The sequence below is a fragment of the Gopherus flavomarginatus genome, chromosome 8, assembly GCF_025201925.1.
Source record: "Gopherus flavomarginatus isolate rGopFla2 chromosome 8, rGopFla2.mat.asm, whole genome shotgun sequence".
NCBI classification, from domain to species: Eukaryota; Metazoa; Chordata; order Testudines; family Testudinidae; genus Gopherus; species Gopherus flavomarginatus.
Window position 1 is genome coordinate 113,738,799 of NC_066624.1, and position 21,625 is coordinate 113,760,423.

The following is a 21,625-nucleotide window of genomic DNA, read 5'->3' on the forward strand; positions in this document are numbered from 1 at the left end:
AACTTACCCATCCTATGGCTTCAAACATCTTTAAATCGAGCGGGTCCCCAGAAAGCACTCCTTCAATTTTCGTGAGTGAATGACAAGTTGCCATGCAAGCAACAAACTGAGACGTCACCAAGCTCTCATTGCAAGCTCTCTCTTCTGGAAAAAGGAAACTAAAGCAGAAGACAGTAAAGCCAAAGAAGCGATGATGTGCTCTACGCTACAATGATTTATTATGAGATCATTCCCAAGGGTTATATCAGCAGAGCACTGGCTACACAAGTCTTTTGAAGCTTGTCCTTTCCACACAACACAGGGAATGGATTAGGACTCCAGGCTGGGATTTACAGTAGAGCCTAAGGGAGTTAGGCAACCAGCTCCCATTGAATTTCAATGGGATATAGGCATATACACCCTTTTGGCTTCTTTGAAACCCCCATCCTCACTATGTAAGTAGTCAACCACATCTGGTTTGACCACATGCAACTTCACATGGGGCCTGTCTACACAGGAAGTGAAACTGGTTGCCTAAATCAAGTTCATGCTAACTCAGATAAAACAGCCTGACCAGCCAGTGACGATAAAGCCAAAACCAAGTGCATAGACCAAGCTCACAAATCACTGTGCATGGTTTGTGTGCTCTGTTCATAATTCCATTGTGGTCTCTCCCCCCTCAGCTAGCTAACACATTTTCTAGCTGTGTCAAAGTGTCACGGATTTTCCACCAAGTTTTAATCATATTTTAATACCTACCCTTTTCTAGTCACTTTTTTTGTGCACATTGAGGAACACAAAAGATCAGTTTCTTTTCTACTTTATGCAAGTTCTTATATCATGCTCATCACCATAGTCAGGAGGCCAGTTACATATTTGCTCTCATGTCACCCTGTACCAAATAATGAAACCAAACTTCTCTCCCATGCAAATATTGCAACACATTTGTCCTTACCGAGCATTTTCCACTCTTTGGATCCCCCAAAGATCTAAGCCATCTTCAGTAAGTGTGCCAGTCTGCCACAAAAACAAATTAATAAAACAGTCAGTGTCAACAGGAAAAGCCTTCAGAGCCGAGGTGGGCTCTGAAAAGGGCCAGGGGATACAGCAGAAATATCAGCAGAAAATGAAAAAAAGTTACACTTGAGCAGTAACTGTTGCACTTTTACTTCCAGCCAAAATATAGATTTGGTATTTATTAACTGATCTCCACAAAACGAAAGAAGAGCACATTTCCTCATGGATTCTGCAGATAACTGCATATGGCTTTGTGGAAACATTCATTTTGTAAAAGAGAATTGTATGACTCTGTCACTGGCCCAGTGCAATGTATTCACTGCTCAGTGTCTGTAATAAGAACAGCAGCTATCTGTACTCATGGGGACAGGATGGAACACACAGCCCCTCAACCCTCAATTATGTGGAAGAGGAAGAGGAAATTCTGAAACTTTTACACAGAATTAATTCTAAGTGAAAAAGACAACAGATGGACAAAGAAGCAACAGCCCAAGCTGGGGAGGAAGAGTTGAAACTAAACTGTTAGCCATGGCAGTAGTTGTTTACACAGAGTTAACACACCATTTTGAATACATCTGCCAAACAGAAATAAAACAGTTGTGCAGACAGTTTAAGGAGTTAGACAAAAATGTAGAGGGGAAAGAATTTTGGATTAAGTACTAGCTGAAAGGAAGAGACAGACTAGCTGTGTTTACTTGTACTATTTCTGATTTTTAATTGTGCCTATTCCTACATAAGGAACAACTTCAAACATACGAGCTTGGCCTTTCATTTGAAATAAAGTTAAATGAGAAATATGGCCGAGCTACAGAGTCTGAACCCAAATTTTCCTGAAGCTTGGGGGCCTTCAGACAGTTTCAGTTTGGACCCAATCGCCACACAACACTTAGCTTCTCGGAACTATTGACAAAGTAGCATCTGGAGCTTGGAGAGGAACATTCCACTCAGATTTTTAACTATTTGCTAGGGTTATTTCTATGTTTACCATCTACCTACCACCAATGAATTCACTTAGGATCTGTAGCTATTGGAATAGAGTTTTTTTATTTTAACAAGTTAGCCCTTAAATCATGATTATGAATGCCACTGTAGCCACTACTATAACTGCTACTTTTTAAAAACTGCACATAACACTTCCCAGCCAATAACCAGCAAAATATTTTTAAAATGTATCTGACCTTGTCAAAACACACGAGATTCAATTGGCCACAGATATTTATCCTCTGAGGACTGATGCAGAAGATACCAATCTTTTTCAACCGTCTCTGTGCATAAACGATCCCAGCAGTCATTGCAGCAGGAAGTGCAGGCGGTACAGTGATGGTTATAATGTCAAGAGACTCGATGATTATTATATAAGCAGGAACCTAGAGTTCAAGAGAGTACACTAAATGAATAACAATCCAGAGCTTGTCAGATTCACCAGTCTCTCCTTAGTACATTAAATGTAATGTAATATTGGGCCACAAATTTCAGAGGTGAAGCTCCTTTCATCTCTTCCTGGATTATCGCAGGTAGCTTCTGCTGTGCTCAGAAAGTTAACAATGTTGCCACAACCTTTACTTGCACAATACAATTTTAGCAATCTAGTGCAAAAAGGTTTACATATTTACGCCTCTGATATCTTCCCCCATATATTAGTTAAAAGTCAAAGGTGAGTGAATAATGTGCAACGAATCTGATAAATTTGTATTTTCTATAATCTCACTAAATAATTTCTATGAATGATCCTTGGTATGTAGCTCATTTCTGTGTAAAATGTTTTGCCTATGCAATATCTAGTTCGTTTTGATTAGATGTAATTCACACGGTATCCTATTTCTTCTTTGGATCACAGTAACTTCTAGAATCAATTTTCTGATGCAAATGCTTGTGATTAGAAATTCAAATTTCACTTTCATCTAATATTCCTTTAAATTTTGCTTTTTTGCTGAACATTCCCGTCAGTAAATTTGTCTGCTACAACATTCACGGAAAACAAATGCAGCCATAAAGGTTTCATTTAAAAATTAGACTTAGTATTTGCAGAAAGTTGTCTTGTACAAGCTCACCCAGTCCTACTAACAAAACACCGATCAGCCTCTACAGTTAAAATAAAATAGTAGGGTGATAGAGAGATGGCAACCATACCTCATTTAGTATGCTATTGACAACTGTGTAAAGAAACCCAACTCCTGCCACCACCACAAGGAACAGCAGAAACATGTAGGCATCTCTGTAGAGTTTGAAGTCAGTTGGCTTTGGATACAATATAGAACGAACAAGCTGTCCTTTTGACGTACTAAAGCCTATAATGAGAGGGATTTTAAGGTATCAGATTAAAAATGCAAACAATGGCAATGTCATAGAATGCACCAAAAGCCTTTGAGACACTAAAATCCTGAGCTAGTCTTGATCCTCAGATTTTGTAAGTGCTAAACCTATCTGCATGCTGTATCTGCAAATTCTGACTTCTAGAATCAAATCATTAAAAAGATGAAGAGCAAATTTAGTTTTATCAGTGTTCCACTCAGATGGTCTTTATACTTTAGCTGCAACCCTGCACATAGAACTGTTATTTACCCTAGAATAACTGGTTCTTCAAGATTTATTGTCCACACGAACTCCACTCTAGGCATGCATGAGTTAATAAGCACGTGAGATTGGATTCTCTTTAAATAGCCGTACCTGTTGGGGCCATGCCCGCACTCCACCTGCCCTTGTGTCCACCGCAGCTGGAGGTATAATGGGCAGGGTGGCCTCAATAGCCACTCAGTTCCTTAGTCAGTGAGAATTCCAAGAGGAAAGGATTCTGAATTAGTGGGGAAGAAGGGGCGCCATGGAATCTGTGTGGACAACACATCTCAAAGAACCATAGTTACTGCAGAGTAAGTAACTGTTCTTTTTTTCAAGCGACTGCTCACAGAGATTCCACTCTAGAGATGACTAACAAGCAGTTACCTCAAACCTGGAGGTGGGAAGTCTTATTTTCAAGAAGTCCTATTTTCAAAGTAACAGCAGAAGAGCCCTGCTGAAGTTGGCCTCCAATATGGATTCTTGAACCAAGGCATAATTAGAGGTAAATGTATGAACTCAGCTCCAGGTAAGCAGCCCTACACAGTTCAGATATTGGTGTATTACCCAGGCAAGCACCAGAAGCTGGTGAAATGGACTCTAACATGACCCAGATGATCCTTGCTTGCTCTCTGATACCAAATCTTACTACAATCCAAAACCTACTAGATAATCTGAGTAGAAAGCGGTTGCCCTCTAACTCTTTCTGCAAAAGCCAGCAACGGTCTAGGTGAGGCTCTGAATGATTTTGTTCTGTCTGAACTGAAGGGCAAAGCCCTCACCACATCTAGCCTTCGAAGCCTTGATTCCCCCAGGGTGAAAGGAGGTTTGAGAAGAAAACTGGTAGATGGATAGATTGAGATGTAAGTCAGACTACCTTAGGAAGGAACTTGGGGTGAGGCCTAGGGATGATCTTATCCTTGTGACATATGGTGTATGGAGGACCTGCCTTGAGGGTCTGGACTTCTCCCACACTCTTAGTAACAAGTAACAAGCCATAAGAAAGACACCTTTCATGGAAAGATGGTACAAAGAGCAGGTTGCCATAGATTCAAATGGTGGGTCAGCATTAATCCAATGAGGACTAAGCTGAGGTCCCAGAGGTGGAAAGGCATGGCTTCTTAGAATAGTGTTCATGCCCCAGGGAGAACCTGAGGGCCAGGGCTGATAGGCATACTGGAGTGGAGGGCACATAGGAGGATACCAAGACGGAGAGCCCCAAAAGAAACCCTGTCCTTTTTCTGTGTCCTCTGATGGAGTTGTCCCTGGATTCCTATGGAGACCTATATGATGGGAAGGAGAGGGGTCTCCACTGTGATCTGAGGATAATCAAAAAGAGTAGGCCTCCAGCAACAGTGGAGCGGAGCTGTCCAGGAATCCATGCTGGATCCGGTGCATTAGGGGAGAAAGTCTGGTTGCTTGCACATAACATCACTGAGGCACTCCAAACAAGACGACTCTGGGACTGCACCTATAGATCAAAGCCCTTCATGAGACCAGCCAATCTGTGCCGAAATATCCAGCACTGAGACAATCAGTGCTGCAAAGTCCATTGGTACCGTGAAGGTTGTGACTGGCCCCGAAGGAGAGGTGGTGGGTGCTGCAGGTTTCAGCATGGAAATTGGTGCAAGGGAACATGGTACTAGCACAACGTGACGCTGGTGGTGAAAAGTGCTGTTGTGCTCTTTGGCACCAGAATGGGTCTACAAGCTGCGACTCTTGGTGAATGAGGCCCCAGGAGAAGTTTTAAGTCTCTTACTCAGGGCTGGTGAAGGAGTCTTGATCCTGGACCCCCTCTGGAGTGGCACTCGTTCCTCCTTCTCTCAGAAGTTACTGAGATGGTAGGGGAGTGGTGGGGGGTCCATGGGGGGTGGCAGCACTGAAGCTGGAAGCTGAGCCACAGCTGGCTGGTGCTGAAGCAGGATCAGACTGACCCACGCTGAGTTTCTCTGAGGCAGAGGTTGGAGACTCCATGGACTTTTCAAGCAGGAACAACTTAAGTCTCACCTCCCTGTTTTTAAGAGTCTGTTTGGAGAACAAGAGACAAACAGAGCAGCGCCCTTATGCGCTGTCTCCCAGGGAAAGAAGATAGTGGGAATGCTCAGCATTTATTAATGATCTGGATAATGGGATGAACTGCACCCTCAGCAAATTCGCAGATGACACAGAACTGGTGGAGAGGTAGATATGCTGGAGGGTAGAGATAGGGTCCAAAGTGACCTAGACAAATTGAAGGACTGGGCCAAAAGAAATCTGATGAGGTTCAACAAGGACAAGTGCAGAGTTCTGCACTTCAGAAGGAAGAATCCCATGCACTGCTACAGGCTGGGGACAGACTGGCTAAGTGGCAGTTCTGCAGAAAAGGACCTAGGGATTACGGTGGACAAGAAGCTGGATGTGAGTCAGCAGTGTGCCCTTGTTGCCAAGAAGGCCAACGGCATATTGGGCTGTATTAGAAAGGAGCATTGCCAGCAGATCGAGGGACGTGATCATTCCCCTCTATTCGGCATTGGTGAGGCCACATCTGTAGTACTGCATCCAGTTTTGGTCCCCCCGCTACAGAACGGATTTGGACAAATTGGAGAGAGAGTCCAGCAGAAGGCAACGAAAATGATCAGGGGGCTGGAACACACGACTTACGAAGAGAGGCTGAGGGAACTGGGCTTGTTGAGTCTGCAGAAGAGAAGAATGAGGGGGGATTTGATACCAGCCTTCAACTACCTGAAGGGGGGTTCCAAAGAGGATGGAGCTCGGCTGTTCTCAGTGGTGGCAGATGACAGAACAAGGAGCAATGGTTTCAAGCTGCAGTGGGGAAGGTCTAGGCTGGATATTAGGAAACACTATTTCACTAGGTCACTGGTGAAGCACTGGAATGGGTTACCTAGGGAGGTGGTGGAATCTCCTTCCTTAGAGGTTTTTAAGGCCTGGCTTGACAAAGCCCTGGCTGGGATGATTTAGTTGGGGACTGGTCCTGCTTTGAGTAAGGGGTTGGACTAGATGACCTCCTGAGGTCCCTTCCAACCCTGATATTCTATGATTGTACGGGCTTGGCAGAGTCACATAATGGCAGTAACTATGCTAAAACTACATTCTGTGGTTGAGGGATATGGATACCGCAGGGTTCCAGCTCACAGCATTAAAGAGGAACTGAGTGATGGATAAAGCCGCTCTACTCCATGTATCCTAAGCTAGAGTGGTCACAAAAACATGTGTAGCCACAACAGACATTGCTATTCAAAAGGAATCTGATCTCAGGTACAGGGGGCATATGTACACCTGGAGTGAAATCTGTGTGGCCACTAACTCAAAGACAAATTGTTAATGCTAAGGGTTTAAACCTGAAAGGTGCTGAGCATACATAACTCCCTTGGATTACTTCTGATACTTAGAGTGAGGCTAGTACTTTACATCTCAATATGCATAAGGAACAATGCGTAACTGATGTCCCAGGAGCAATGCAAGAAGTCTGGAATTTTAAAAAGTCACAGTTCATTCTGGCTCAGAAGCAGATTAATGTAATATTCACCAGCCTCTTACTCAGTGATTACTTCACCTCTTTACATCAGACAGCACATTTGGAGTGTGGAACCACAGCTGCAGCTGTTCCCCTACCAAACGTACAGGCAGGGAAGTAGTGTCTCCTTTGAACCCACACTCCCCACTGCACAGAGCAGGGATTCCTGTAAGCCAGGGAGAATAGGTAGGACTTTACAACACCTTACTCCCCTATGCAGCCACCTTAAGAAGATGTTTCTTCCAACAACACAGTCCACAAATCCATTAAGCGGGTACTTCAGTCTGCACTCAGCATGGGGGCAGACCACATTTGTCAGTTACTGGCTGCATGAGAATCCCCTGCCAGCTGAAGCTCCCTTCAGTTGAGACAGCTCTCACAGGCAGATTCATTCAATTCTAATTTCCTAAATTATAGATTTTGTTAACTACACTTTGAGGAAAAAGCACAGCAATTTCACCTACTGGAGGATCACAGGGAATTCCACCTAACAAAGTAAATCCAAACTCTTTGTCTATTTCTATCTCTAATCTAGATCATCTATTTGTCACAAGGGCAGATTGAACATCTGGCCCTTTTTACTCAAAGAAAGGAAATGTTCATGTAAGCACAGAACATTTTCCTATTCTTCATCAAGCTTCGGTCCACAGATCTGTTCCAATGGGATTTTCGCAGTCATGTGCCTCCACGGTGGGAAGGAGAACCATTCTTTAAACAAGGAAACTCAAAACAAGGTGCATTATACATTTCCATCTTCCCCTAGTGTGACGGAGTGTGGGCCTAAAAGGGTTAAGTAACCTGACAGGCCACACCTGAGGGACATTTAGGCTTGATAAGCTATCCCTGACTGAGGATGGAGGCCAGCTGAGCAGGAAGGGGCTGGTATAAGGCCAATTAGCAAAGGCAGGAGGAGGCTGCAGCGTGGAAGCCTGTAGTCACTCTCTGGGCTTAGAGAGAGAAGAAGAAAACAAGCAGAACCCCTGGGATCTTGGCCCTGAGGAAGATGGAGCAGAAGGAAGCTTAGTAGAGGTGAAGTAGGAAATGGCAGCAAGGTTTATGACAGTGCACAAAGACCTGTAGTAGAGGGCGGGTCTAGGTTCCCCTGCAGTGATGGGGGAAGTGGCACAGTCTGGGTAGTGAATTGGAAGACTGCCTGAGACAATTCTTACAGAGAGCCTTTGATACTGCAGAAGGGAGAAGACACATAGGGACCTGGCTGGAAGGCCATGCCATGAAGAAGGAGCTTCCCAACTCTCAAAGAGGAAGCACTGTAACTCCTGGAGCATGAGAGAAGCCGTTGCATGTGCAGAGACAGAAGGAGGCATCATGCTGGTCACAGCTATTCCCCAAATGATGCCACAATGAGGTGACCCAGCGGTGAGAAAAGAAACCCGTGACCCCTGGGCCCTAACGCATGGAGAAAAAGTCTGCCTCAAAATGGCACTGGCTAAAGATTGGATGGCCAATACGTAAAATTTGGTGAATTTATGAACTTGTGGACATTTGCCCACATAGCAGACTTCAATACATGAGAATTCACTTCTCCAGCCTGAGACTGTCAGCACTTCTAGGAACTGAACTTTGATGTTCAAAATAAATAATATTTTTGAACATACTCAGGGAATGAGTGCTATGACAGGACTACCTGTCAGAATTAAAAGAACAATATTGGGTCTAATCTGAGAAAGCTCCTAATTTCAAAAATGTATCTAAGCAGAGACAATAGCTCTTGGGAGGTCCTTAATGGACAGAAAGAATAAGGATACTTCGTGGCAGGGGTTCAATCTGGATAATTCCATAAGAGGCAGAATGAAGGTTCAAAGTTTTGCTCTATGACCTTGTGAGTCTGGAATAAGGTTGTTGCCCTAAGGAAGCATTTAATGTTGGGATTCGTACAAAATGTCCTTTTCTTCAACATGCTGGTAACATCATACTACAGAGACTTGACCTTTTGGCTTGGACATTGGTATATCCACATTAAGGCCCTCCTGAAAGAACTCAAAGCTAGGTTTTACTTGAATTAACATGATGCTTAAACTATAGACTATGCAGAACTATGGAGGTCTGTGGACCTCAGCATGACAAAGGGCAATTTATGATATTGCCTTTAAATTGAAGTCAATGCAGGAAGTGAGACTACTGGGCTCCCTTGCCAGAGGTTATTTGCAGACTACACATTTTACATGCAGAAAGAAAACCACATATAATTTTAAGAATGTTTACATTTAAAATACCTGCACTGACCTTCCTCAGCTTCCAATCCTCCACTACCAAGAGAACTCAAAAATCAACAAGAATGAAAAACAAAAGGAATCAGAAAAGAAGTAAGAATTTAAACTGAACATAAGCAGTGTTTCTATCAGAATTTGTCTTTTGAAAATAATTTTTGCTTTTTAACAGTAGTCCAGGGATATGTCCACTAGAAAAAAAATTACTATAAAATAAAAAGGAAATGAGATTAAAATAGATCAGTTAGAGGTTTTAAAAAAACACACAGCAGTAAGATTAGAATAGAAGATGATTAGTCCATGCCTATATTAAAAATGAAAATCATCTATCCATGCATCTTATTCAGGCATTGATGAAAAGCTGTTAGAGGTTTAATGCTTTTACGGGGAAACTCCTTTAAAAAGCTCACAATGTTTTATTCAAGCTAAACCTACCTCTCCTATTTAGAATTATGGTTTAAGCATAGGTCTATAGGTAGGCTGCTTTGTAAGAAACAGACTTGCAACATACTGACGGTTCTTCTGGGGAATCCTATGCAGAGTTTTAAAACAATACTTCTCACTACTGCAAACTGAGTTTAATGCTACTGTAAATGTTTCTGGGCATGTTTTAAATCCCTTGACTCTAATGGTTAATTGATTTGTCAGTGCTGAAAAATCAATAGCCTGCAGCGCATTATCAAGCACTATTGTAATAAAAGTTTTTAAAGTAACTTTGTTAAATGCTTTGGGGAATATCTGTTTAATACAACTAAATTAACCGACAAAAGGTAGAAAGCAGCAGATAGACATAACTATAAAAATCAAACGGTACGCGAATAAGTGAGAACAATTAAAATTTGTACCTGTTCTCACTACTATGGCTTTGACTCGTTCTCCAGTATAAAAACGGGTTTGAATGACATTGGTCCCACAGAACAATGTGTGTCGCTTATGTACTTCTGGACTGTATATTTCATCTCCCATTGCTTTTGGGTCTTCTGCAGGATTTGGGAGATTAGTCTTTGTTACAGGAACACTTTCACCTTAAATAGAAAAAAAGTTCTTCAGTTCATCCGAATCAAATACAAATAATAAGCACTTCTCATCCATAGCTCTCAAAGCACTTTCTAAAATAGTGAGTGTTATCCCCATTTTATAACAAAGAAATAAAGTGATCTGCTTAAATTAACTCAGCCAGGCAGTAAAGCTGGGGAAAGACCCAGGAGTCCTAATTCCCATTACCCCATTCTTTAACCTTCTAGACCTCCCACAGAATCCAAGAGTCTCGCTCCCAGTCTTCCCTCCTCTAAATCACTACACCGGTTAGCAAAACATGAAAATGTTGCTGCTTGTAGTACAGAAGGTAAAAAATAAAAACCTGTCAAACAATAAATTTAACTGTTGCTGTAAAGAGTCATTTGATACAGGCAAGGATACCTTTAGTAAGCTTTGCTAGCATATGTTCCTACATGTACCTTTATCCAGTTTTGATCAGCGGCTTGCTAATTATTCATGTAGCAATTTCAATACTTATAAACAAAATACTAGAGTTTCTAGCAATTAAACATGACCCAGATCAAAACTACTACTCATTTTGCCTAAAGGAAAGGCAATCCAAAAGCTTTCTATAGATGTATCTTTTAGTACGGTTCACATTTTAAGACTTCACATTTGAGAATTCCTAAACTCTCAGCTTGCAGATTCCTTACTTAACAGAAACATGCCTATTTTAATTAAATAGTGAAAATAAAAGAGAGGTAAATAAGAACAGTGAGATGAAGACACCTCCTCATTATCCCATTAATTATACAGAGACTAGCATCTTGCACAATAAGGCCCTGATCTGGTTGGCTTATAGGCAGTACAGTACTACAATATAAATGCTTATTAAATAACACTAATATTGCCAAGATTTGAATAAATACTATCAATACTGTCTTGAGTACATTATAAAAATACACATTTCAGGGTACGTAAACAAATTCCTTCTCATAAGGTAAGTTGCAAGTCAGAAAAAGAACAATGACATAACTTTACCAACTAGCATTTTTAGTCGCATAGCTCAGCCATCCAGGATGTAAATTTTACTTCACCTGTTAACATGCTTTCGTTAACGATGCAAGTACCACTGACAAGTACTGCATCACAGGGCATGATTGTCCCATTAGATGGAATCACCATGATGTCTCCAGGCACAAGGTCTGTGGAAAGGATCTCTTCTATTTCTGAAAGTAAGGTAAGAATTTAAGAACAAGCTCTTTTTCTGCGACTGTAAATAAAGTCTTGCAAATCAGCACCTGCAACAGAATCCTACATGGATGTAGTAGCCATGGCCCGGGCTACAAAAATTATGCCGCTGTTTCTATTATTAATAGTATAACTTAAAAGGATTAAGCTAATAATTCGCTAACACTCTGTATGGACCCTTGATTTTACACTGATGGTGCCTCAGAAATAATACAAACAATTTGCTACATAAAGAACCTAACGCAGCTCAAGACTCCTGTTCCCCAGATAAGAGTGGCCATGCTGGGTCAGACCAAAGGTCCATCTAGCCCAGTATCCTGTTTTCCAACAGTGGCCAATGCCAGGTACCCCAGATGGAATGAACAGAACAGGTAATCATAGAATCAGAACTGGACAGGACCTCGAGAGGTCATCTAGTCCATTCCCTTGCACTCATGGCAGGACTAAGTATTACATGACCAACCCTGACAGGTGTTTGCCTAACCTGCTCTTAAAAATCTCCAATGATGGATACTCCACAACCTCCTTAAGCAATTTTTTTCCAGTGCTTAACCACTCTGACTGAAAGTTTTTCCTAATGTCCAACCTAAACCTCCCTTGCTGCAGTTTAAACCCACTGCTTCCTGTCCTATCCTCAGAGGTTAAGAAAAACAATTTTTCTTTCTCCTCGTAACAAGCTTTAACATACCTGAAAACTTATGTCCCCTCTCAGTTTTCTCTTTTCCAGACTAAACAAACCCAATTCTTCCCTCATAGGTCATGTTTTCTAGACCTTTAATCATTTTTGTCGCTCTTCTCTGGATTCTCTCCAATTTGTTCACATTATTTCTGAAATGTGGTGCCCAGAACTGAACACAATACTCCAGCTGGGACCTAATCAGCATGGAGTAGAGTGGAAGAATTACTGCTTGTGTCTTGCTTACAACACTCTTGCTAATACACCCCAGAATGATGTTTGGTTCTTTTGCAACAGCGTTGCACTGTTGACTCCTATTTAGCCTGTGGTCCACTATGACCCCCAGATCCCTTTCCACAGTACTCCTTCCTAGGCAGTCATTGCCCATGCTGTATGTGTGCAACTGACTGTTCCTTCCTAAATGGAGTACTTTGCATTTGTCCCTATAGAATTTCATCATATTTACTTCAGACCATTTCTTCAGCTTATCCAGATCAATCTGAATTTTAATCCTATCCTCCAAAGCACTTGCAACCCCTCCCAGCTTGGTATCGTCCGCCAACTTTATAAGTGTACTCTCTATGTCATTATCCAAATCATTGACGAAGATATTGAACAGGACGGGACCCAGGACTGATCCCTGCAGGACCCCTCATGTTTTGCCCTTCCACCATGACTGTGAACCACTGATAACTACCCTCTGGGAATGGTTTTCCAATCACCTTATAGTAACTCCATCTAGGTTGCATTTCCTTAGTTTGTTTATGAGAAGGTCATGTGATATAGTATCAAAAGCTTTCTCAAAGTCAAGATATACCATACACCTCTACCTTGATATAATGCGGTTGTGGGAAGCCAAAAATCCCTACCGCATTATAGGTGAAATGCCGCTATATCAGGGTAGCGGTGGCAGGGCTGCAGCGGTGATTTCAAGGGCCCAGGGCTCCCCGCAGCAGCCAGAGCCCAGGGCCCTTTCAATCGACAGAAAGCCCCGCTGCTGCAGCCCAGAGGGAGCAGCGGCAGGGCTCCAGCGGTGATTTAAAAAGCTCCAGGATCCGGCTGCTGAAGAGCGCCCGAGCCCTTTAAATTGCTGGCTGAGCCCCACTGCCGCAACCCCACGGTAGGGCAGCAGGGCTCCAGCAGTGATTTAAAGAGCTCTGGGCTCCAGCCTCTGCGGGGAGCCCGGGCCCTTTAAATCGCCAGCGAGTCCCACTGCCGCAGCCAGAGGGTAGTGGTGGCAGGGCTCCCCGCAGCAGCCGGAGCCCTGGACCCTTTAAAGCGCCGCCAGAGCCCCGCTGCTACCGTACTATATGCGAACCCAAGTTATAGCGGGTCGCGTTATAGAGGGGTAGAGGTGTATCAACCACTTCCCTCATCCACAAGGCTTGTTACCCTGTCAAAGGAAGCTCTCAGATTGGTTTGATACGATTTGTTTTTGACAAATCCATGCTGACTGTTACTTATCACCTTATTATCTTCTAGATGTTTGCAAACTGACTGCTTAATTATTTGCTCCATTATCTTCCTGGGAACAGAAGTTAAGCTGACTGGTCTGTAATTCCCCAGGTTGTCCTTGTTTCCCTTTTCACAGATGGGCACTATATTTGCCCTTTTCCAGTCTTCTGGAATCTCTCCTGTCTTCCACCTCCGCAGTCAGCTCCTTGAGTATTCTAGGATGCATTTCATCAGGCCCTGGTGACTTGAAGACATCTAACTTGTCCAAGTAATTTTTAACTCTTTCTTTCCCTATTTTAGCCTCTTCTGATCCTACCTCATTTTCACTGGCATTCACTACGTTAGACATCCAATCACCACCAACCTTCTTGGTGAAAACCAAAACAAAGAAGTCATTAAGAACCTCTGCCATTTCCAGATTGTCTATTTCCCCCGCCCCCCATTAAGTAACAAGACTACCTGTTACTCAATGAAGGACCATCAAGTGATCCATCCCATCTCCCATTCCCAGCTTCCGGCAAACAGAGGCTAGGGATACCATCCCTGCCCATCCTGGCTAATAGACATTGATGGACCTATTCTCCATGAACTTATCTAGTTCTTTTTTGAACTTTGTTATAGTCTTGGCCTTCACAACATCCTCTGGCAAGGAGTTCTATAGGCTGACTGTGCGTTGGGTGAAGAAATACTTCCTTTTGTTTGTCCTAAACCTGCTGCTTGTTCATTTAATTTTGTGACCCCTAGTTCTTGTGTTATGAGAACAACGCCAGCAGAACCTGGAACAGTTGACAATGTGGCTGTCAACGGAGGTTACAGCCCTGCTTTGATTCACTGAAAGGTACTAGAAAATGTCTCCCCGTGGGGTTTCTATTTTTATCCTTTAGGCCAGAAGTAGGATATTGCAATGTTAGCTACATGCATGGAGAGGTAGATAAACGAAAATGGGGGAGGGACACGAGGGGCTTGTCTTGACCTGCTCCAGCATAAATGCTGATCTGATCATCTGGAAAAAGACACTCAAGTAGATTATCGTCTCCAACTTTTAACGTCACACCTATCCCTTCCTGAGCAGTGCTGTTAAGAGATCACAAGGACCCAATTACTTTAATCATACAGAACTATGCAAGGACCTGTATTGATTTTAAACTATTCATTAAGGATCAGTTTTAGATTTATCTTTTCAACCAGGGAAACTTACCTTGATTTGCTCTGCTGATAGAAACTCTGACAATGCTGTGAGCCGCCACCATGTCATGTAACATAATATATTGCTGGAAGGGGGGAAAAGAACAAGTCACTAATTAGAAGCACTAACAGCCTTCTAGATCCATAGAGAGACAAGATGGGGGAAGGAATATCTTTTATTGAACCAACTTCTGTTGGTGAGAGACACAAACTTTCAAGCTTACACAGAGCTCTTTATGTTTAGCAGAAGGAGCTAACAAGGAACTCAAGGGACGATTCAAGGTGAAGTGGCTCTTTCCCCCCATGGCTGGGGAGATGTTAAAGGAAGTGGGAGTGTGGCAACTGGGGGGCGGGGGAGGAGGAGGATTGTTGTTAGTGGGTTACAGATTGTTGTAATAAGCCATAAATCCAGCATCTCTGTTCAGTCCATGATTTGTCGTATCTAGCAGAATTATGAATTTAAGTTCCCAGACTCATATTTTGAAGGTGTTGTGCAAGTTTCCTTTGAGGGTGAGGACTGATAGGTCACATATAGAGCAATGACTTTGTGAAGTGTTACAGGTGATAGGGTGTTTTTGTCTTTCATCATTTTCCTATGAGAGTTTATTAGAGTGCACAGCGATTGTCTGGTTTCACTCACATGGTTGTTATTTGAGCATTTAGTGTACTGGATGAGGTGCACCACATGTTGTCATGAGCATATGTTGGACACATGGATCTCGAAAGGTGTGTTGAAGGGGGTGCTGAGCATCATAGCAGTGGAGATACGACTGCAGGTTTTGCATCTGCTGCTCTGGCAGGGTCTGGTGCCGCTCTGAGTTGATGTAAGGGGCTTGCTTCTGATGATGAGCTTGGAGAGGCTGGAGGGTTGTTTGAAGTTGAGGTTCAGGAAAGATTTCTCTCAGGATCAGGTCCCCATAGAGCATGGGTTGTAGTTGTTTGAGGACACCTCATACGGGTTCCAGCGTGTGGTGGTAGGAGGCAGTTTTATTTCTGTATTGAAGCAGGTTCTCTTGGGGTATTTGCATGGCCTATTAAATGATGTGATCTACTTCTCTTGTGGAGTGTCCTTGTTTGGTGAAGGTGGCTTTGAGTGTGTTAAGGTGTATATCCTGGACTTTCTCCTCAGAGCATATTCTGTGGTATCTGAGCACCTGGCTGTAGATAACAGATTCCTTGGTGTGTCTGAGGTGGTTACTAGATCTGTGAAGGAGGTGCGGTGATTTGTGGGTTTCTTATATATCGTTGTCTGTTGGGTTCCATTACTGAAACTGATTGTCGTGTCCAGGAAGTCGATGCTCATGTGAAAGTGCTCCAGAGTGAGTTTGATGGACGGGTGGTAGTTGCTGAAGTTGTGGTGGAAATCTTGAGGGAGTTTAAGGTGTCTGCCGAGAGGATGAAAATATCATCCATGATCCTCAGGCATATTATTGGTTTTGTGGTCCATTTGTCCAGAAATTCTTCTTCAAGATGGCCCATAAAGAGATTGGCATATTGAGAGCTATCCTACTACCCATGGTTTGGACAAAGTGACTGTTGTTGAATGGAAAACTGTTGTGAGTGAGGATGAAATGAATGAGTTTAATGATGTGTTTCAGGTGCATATCTGAGGGTTGTCCATTGTCCTGTAAATATTTGAGGCCGGCAGTCATGCCGTCATTGTGAAGGATGTTGGGGTATAGAGAAGTGCCATCCGTGGTTGGGAGGATGGTGCTTTGAGGGATGCTGTTTATGTTATAGTGTTTGTGAAGTCGGTTGTACCCTGGAGGAAGCTGGCCATTTGTGTGGTGAGCGGTTTGAGGATGGTTTCTATGAGTCCTGACATTCCTTTAGTGAGAGTGCTCTGGCCAGATTTGACAGGTCTTCCTGGGTTCCCTTGTTTGTGTGTCTTTGGAAGCATGTAGAAGGTTCAGGGGTGGGTTCTTGGGGAATGAGTTTGTAGACTCTCTCTTGGAGTTTTGTGTGGAAAGATTTGATGACATCCTTAAATTCCTGGGTAAACTGTGGCATTGGTTCTTCTCTGAGTTCTTTAGAGTAGGTGTGACAGAGAGTTGCCAGTTGACACTGCATGTTCTAGATCCATAATCTATCATACCACAAAATAAGCTTCTTTAAATGACCTTGAACTGCATAGTACTATGGGACCCGTTCATGTAGAATATTTTAGGAAATGGATTTGGACCAAAACACCTGGAATGTGTCAATCTTTAAGGAGCAGTGCAAGGTCCATATTTTTACCCAGGCTTCTAGAGAGGGATTGCATATTCACTGAATAAATGCTAATTAAAGCTGATCAGAAATTTTCTGATGAAACTTTGCTTCCTCAGACAACACTGATTTGTTGAGCCCAATATATTTGGGTTCAATGACATTTCAGCGAATCCAAAACAGTGTTTCCACAGCAGGGTGCCAGTGACCCCAGTGCTGCCAGGTTCACAGCTCCAGGGCAGACCCACTAGGAGACTGCATTAGAGCTGCAGACTTTGGCATTTCTAGGGTCTGTGGCTCAGGGCACACCTGCCATGCCAGGGTTTCCAGGCTCCCAGCTGCAGAGCCAGGAGCCTGTGTTATAAACAGATAGCTAAGGGTTAATGTCTCTTTTACCTATAAAAGGGTTAACAAACAGTGACCTGAAACACCTGACCAGAGGACCAATCAGGAGACAAAATACTTTTAAAACTGGGTGGAGGGAAGTTTGGGGGTGAGTTTTTTGTTTTTTGTCTTGGTTCGGTGGCCCTTTTGGCTCTGAGAGTGATTTATCTATCTCCAGGCTTTTTAATCTTCTGTTTCAATACTTTCAAAACTGGGTGGAGGGAAGTTTGGGGGTGAGTTCTTTGTCTTGGTTCGGTGGCCCTCTCGGCTCTGAGAGTGATCTCTCTATCTCCAGGCTTTTTAATCTTCTGTTTCCAAGTTGTAAGTACAAGGATAGTAAGACAATAGGTTTATATTGTTTTTTGTATTTACATGTGTGTAGTTGCTGGAATGTTTTAAATTGTATTCTTTTTGGATAAGGCTGTTTATTCATTTTTTCTTTTAAGCAATTCACCCTGTATATTGTCACCTTAATACAGAGACCATTTTTATGTCTTTTTCTTTCTTTTTATATAAAGCTTTCTTTTTAAGACCTGTTTGAGTTTTTTCACTGGTTAAGGCTAACAAACAAAGGGTGGGGGAAAATCTCTTCGTGTTAGATTTACTAAGCCTGACTTTGCATACTCTCTGGGTGAGAGGAGAGAGAGATTTGATCTCTCGGTACTTGTGTTTCAAGCACTTGAAGCAGGGAATATCCTAAAGTACCCAGGGCGGGGAAATCTGGGAGGAGGTAAAGAGGGGGACTGGAAGTGGGTTATTTCCCTTTGTGGTGAGACTCAGGGCATCTGAGTCTTGGGGTCCCCCAGGGAAGGTTTTGGGGAGACCAGAGTGAGCCAGACACTGAAATTTTCTGGCTGCTGCCAGCGATATCAGATCCAAGCTGGTAATTAAGTTTGGAGGTTTCATGCTAGCTTCTCATGTTCTGAACTCTAAGGTTCAGATCTCAGTAGGAAAGTTATGACAGCCTGGCAATCCTGGAAGCCCCGGGCTCCCAACTCTGGACTCCAGAGGTAATGCTGCACTGAAATAAAACACCATGGCTGGCCCACGTAAGCTGAGTTGTGCTCACAGGACCGGAACATCTACAGAGCCCGAACGTCTACACTGCAGTTTTACAGCACTGCAGCCTGAGCCCCATGAGCCTGAGTCAGCTGGAGGTGTTTTACTGCAGTGTAGCCATCCGCCTGGAGTCCTGATGTCCCTGGCCGGGAATGGCAGGGCTGCTCCAGAGCTGCAGGCTGTCGGAGCCCCGCGCTGCTGAGTGAAACTGACATTGTCAGTTTCATAGCTCTTAACCAAGCAGCTTCAGGTCCTGAGGAGTAAAAATCAAAATTAATTTGGGGGGTTTCTTTGTTTCAGTGAAAAATCTAAAAATGTCAATTTTGGCTTAACCCAAACTGATTTTATCATCATATTTTTCGGTTCATCTCTCAAACTGAAAAATGAATTATTCTCTCTGCTCTAATTCTAATGCAAACATCATGCTCACTAATTTATATACATTTTAAAAATGCAGAGTTTGATTGTGAACTTTAAATGCTGCTGTTTTAAAAAAAAACACCAAAGTCTTCTCTGACCTCAACTATTGAACATTGCTTTTAAATGATTCCATGGTAGTTCTGTCTTCAGTCAAGACTTTCTGACTCTGAATTCAGAGTCCCACAAACTATATTATAATCTCATTAATCTCAACTTCAGTAAACTGCAACCTCCATCTCGGCACTGAAAGTGGATCACCAGATTTGCAGTTCACTGTGCGACAGTGCTGAGGCTAAACCCTCTTCATTCTCTCTTCCAAGGAGGAGGAGTCCATACAAGGTGGAGTAACCAGTATCAACAAACAATCTTTTGTAAGTGTTGTAATGAACCGTGAGACTGAACTAGGAGTTGTAGTGCCATTCTTCCCTTTGGCCAACAGGAGATAAACATCCATAACGACCCAACCCCAAGGCCACATGTTTTTCAGTGTGACCTCTGTGTATTCTTTATGGGGGTCAAACTGAGAAACCAAATCCAATGACCTAGGAACTCTGGATCTGACTGCACCAACTTTCATAACATGGACCATTCTCTTACCCTCACTAATTCACATAAATTAGGTAAATTTTTGGAGATGTAAACAGTATCTCCATAGAACAGAGCACATGAAGGACTTTACCTAAAGGATTCTTATACACTTTAAACATAGCTAATTGGTCTTATCTCCCTTTCTGGGGGAAAAAAGGGTTTGTTTTGTTGTTTTAAATATCGAGTCAAAATTACACACACAATGAAGTTAAACTTTAAAGGGGTTTTCAGGGAATGATTTTGAAATGTGTACTCTAGTGAAAATCATATTATTGATGACAGCTATGTTAATTTGAACTTACCTTTCTAATGGTGTACAGTGAGCTAACAATGGATATCACAGACATAATCACAATCGCTAATGCATAGTAGTAATATTCATCAGTGACCCACAGTATCACGCTGAACAGTTGGAAAATGTAAAATGGATTTAGAACCTGAGAGAGAAAAAGAGAAAACACATACTAAGGTTACACCAAATGTAACCTTCTCCTATATTAGTCTGAAAGAAATTCAACTTATTCTCAGTGGGAGAAACTTAGGTTTTTCAGTTCCTTCTGTCTTACAAAATGTTTTCAAAGTTTTGCCTATGTGCATCCTGTTTCTCACAAACATCTCACTTCATGTGCCAGAGTAAATTATAAAATCAGAGTGATTTCCTTAAAAAGGAACAAATTCCAAAGTCAATGGGAGTAGCATGTGCAAGTGACAGCAAAAGTCGGCCAAAACATTTTCTCCAACTTTTGCTATCTCTGCTACCAATGACACTGAACACTTCACAGCATCCTCAAGAAAAAAAAGACAATTTTAACTTGACTAACAAGGGAACTGGTATCCAGACAACTGCACAGCTGGAGGTCTGGCAAGTTTATTTTCCTAAGGAGCCCAAACTTCAGGAGTAACTGCTAGCTCAATGAGTTTAAAAATGTTATCCATAAAAAAGAATAACTCTAGTCATTTGTTTGTACCTCCAAGAGAAGATACAAAGAAAATGGAACAAGATAAATATGCAATTTAGACTTACTTATCTGGTGAATACTCTTATTGAGTCTTTACCACGTTTACCGTTTGGGACGAGTATATTTAGTGCTCATGAGTAGAGACCTGGCAAGAGCCAGACGCAGCATGGGTTTTTGCTGTTTAACTCTCTCCACAGAGCTCTGATATGATCTGTAATGCTCTTGTTATTTAGACTCAGAACTGGCTTCTGGGACCCACAAAACGTGCAGCTGTTGGCTCCCTCTGATCAGGAGGTCTAAGAAATATTAAGGTCTGTCAGGGTTCCTGCCCCACTCTGAACTCTGGGGTACAGATGTGGAAACCTGCATGAAAACCCCCCTAAGCTTATTTCTACCAGCTTAGGTTAAAACTTTCCCAAGGCACAAATCCTTTCCTTGTCCTTGGACGGTATAGCTGCCACCACCAAGTGATTTAGACAAAGATTCGGGAAAAGGGCCACTTGGAGTCCCTGTTTCCCCAAAATATTCCCCTTAAGCCCCTTCACCCCCGTCCCTGGGGAGGCTTAAGAATAATATCCTCACCAGTTGGTACTATGTGAGCACAGATCAAACCCCTGGGTTTTTGGGACACGGAAAATCAATCAGGTTCTTAAAAGAAGAATTTTATTTAAAAAAAAAAAAAGTAAAAGAATCACACCTACAAAATCAGGACAGAAAGTAACTGTATAGGGCAAATGAAAAGATTTAAAAATACAGGAGGATTTCCCTCTAGGCTTCGCTTCAAAGTTACAAAAAACAGAAATAAAATTCCCTCTTAGCATAGGGGAAATTCACAAGCTAAAACAAAAAATCTAATGTATTTTCTTGCCTTTACTTACAATTTTTGTAATCTTAGAGTATCATTTCAGTTAGGGTTTTAGGAGATGTTCTTTCCTGCCTGGTCCCTCTTTCGTCCAGAGAGAGAACAAAACAAAGAGAGCACAAACAAAACCTCCCTCCCCCAGCCCCCCAGATCTGAAAGTCTCTTATGTCCTTCTTGGTCCTTTTGGTCAGGTGCCAACCAGGTTATTTGAGCTTCTAAATCCCTTACAGGTAAAGGAGGGATTTCATGCTACCCTTAGCTGTATGCTTATGACAAGGTCAATCTCACTAGTGAAGAAAAGGGTTAAAA

At 42.5% G+C, this 21,625-nt stretch overlaps 1 protein-coding gene across 5 annotated transcripts in view; it reads right to left on the reverse strand.

Annotated features, from left to right (window-relative positions):
- Positions 1-21,625, reverse strand: part of ATP13A3 (ATPase 13A3) — a 137,766-nt gene that overhangs the window by 36,999 nt on the left and 79,142 nt on the right. For all 5 annotated transcript variants that reach the window (XM_050963860.1, XM_050963859.1, XM_050963858.1 and 2 more), the window contains 8 exons: positions 19,798-19,932; positions 14,850-14,922; positions 11,367-11,498; positions 10,137-10,316; positions 3,127-3,284; positions 2,175-2,363; positions 935-996; positions 8-158 (listed from right to left, as the gene is read on the reverse strand). In XM_050963860.1, coding sequence (XP_050819817.1) covers positions 8-158; positions 935-996; positions 2,175-2,363; positions 3,127-3,284; positions 10,137-10,316; positions 11,367-11,498; positions 14,850-14,922; positions 19,798-19,932 — 1,080 coding nt within the window. The remainder of the gene's footprint in view (positions 1-7; positions 159-934; positions 997-2,174; positions 2,364-3,126; positions 3,285-10,136; positions 10,317-11,366; positions 11,499-14,849; positions 14,923-19,797; positions 19,933-21,625) is intronic.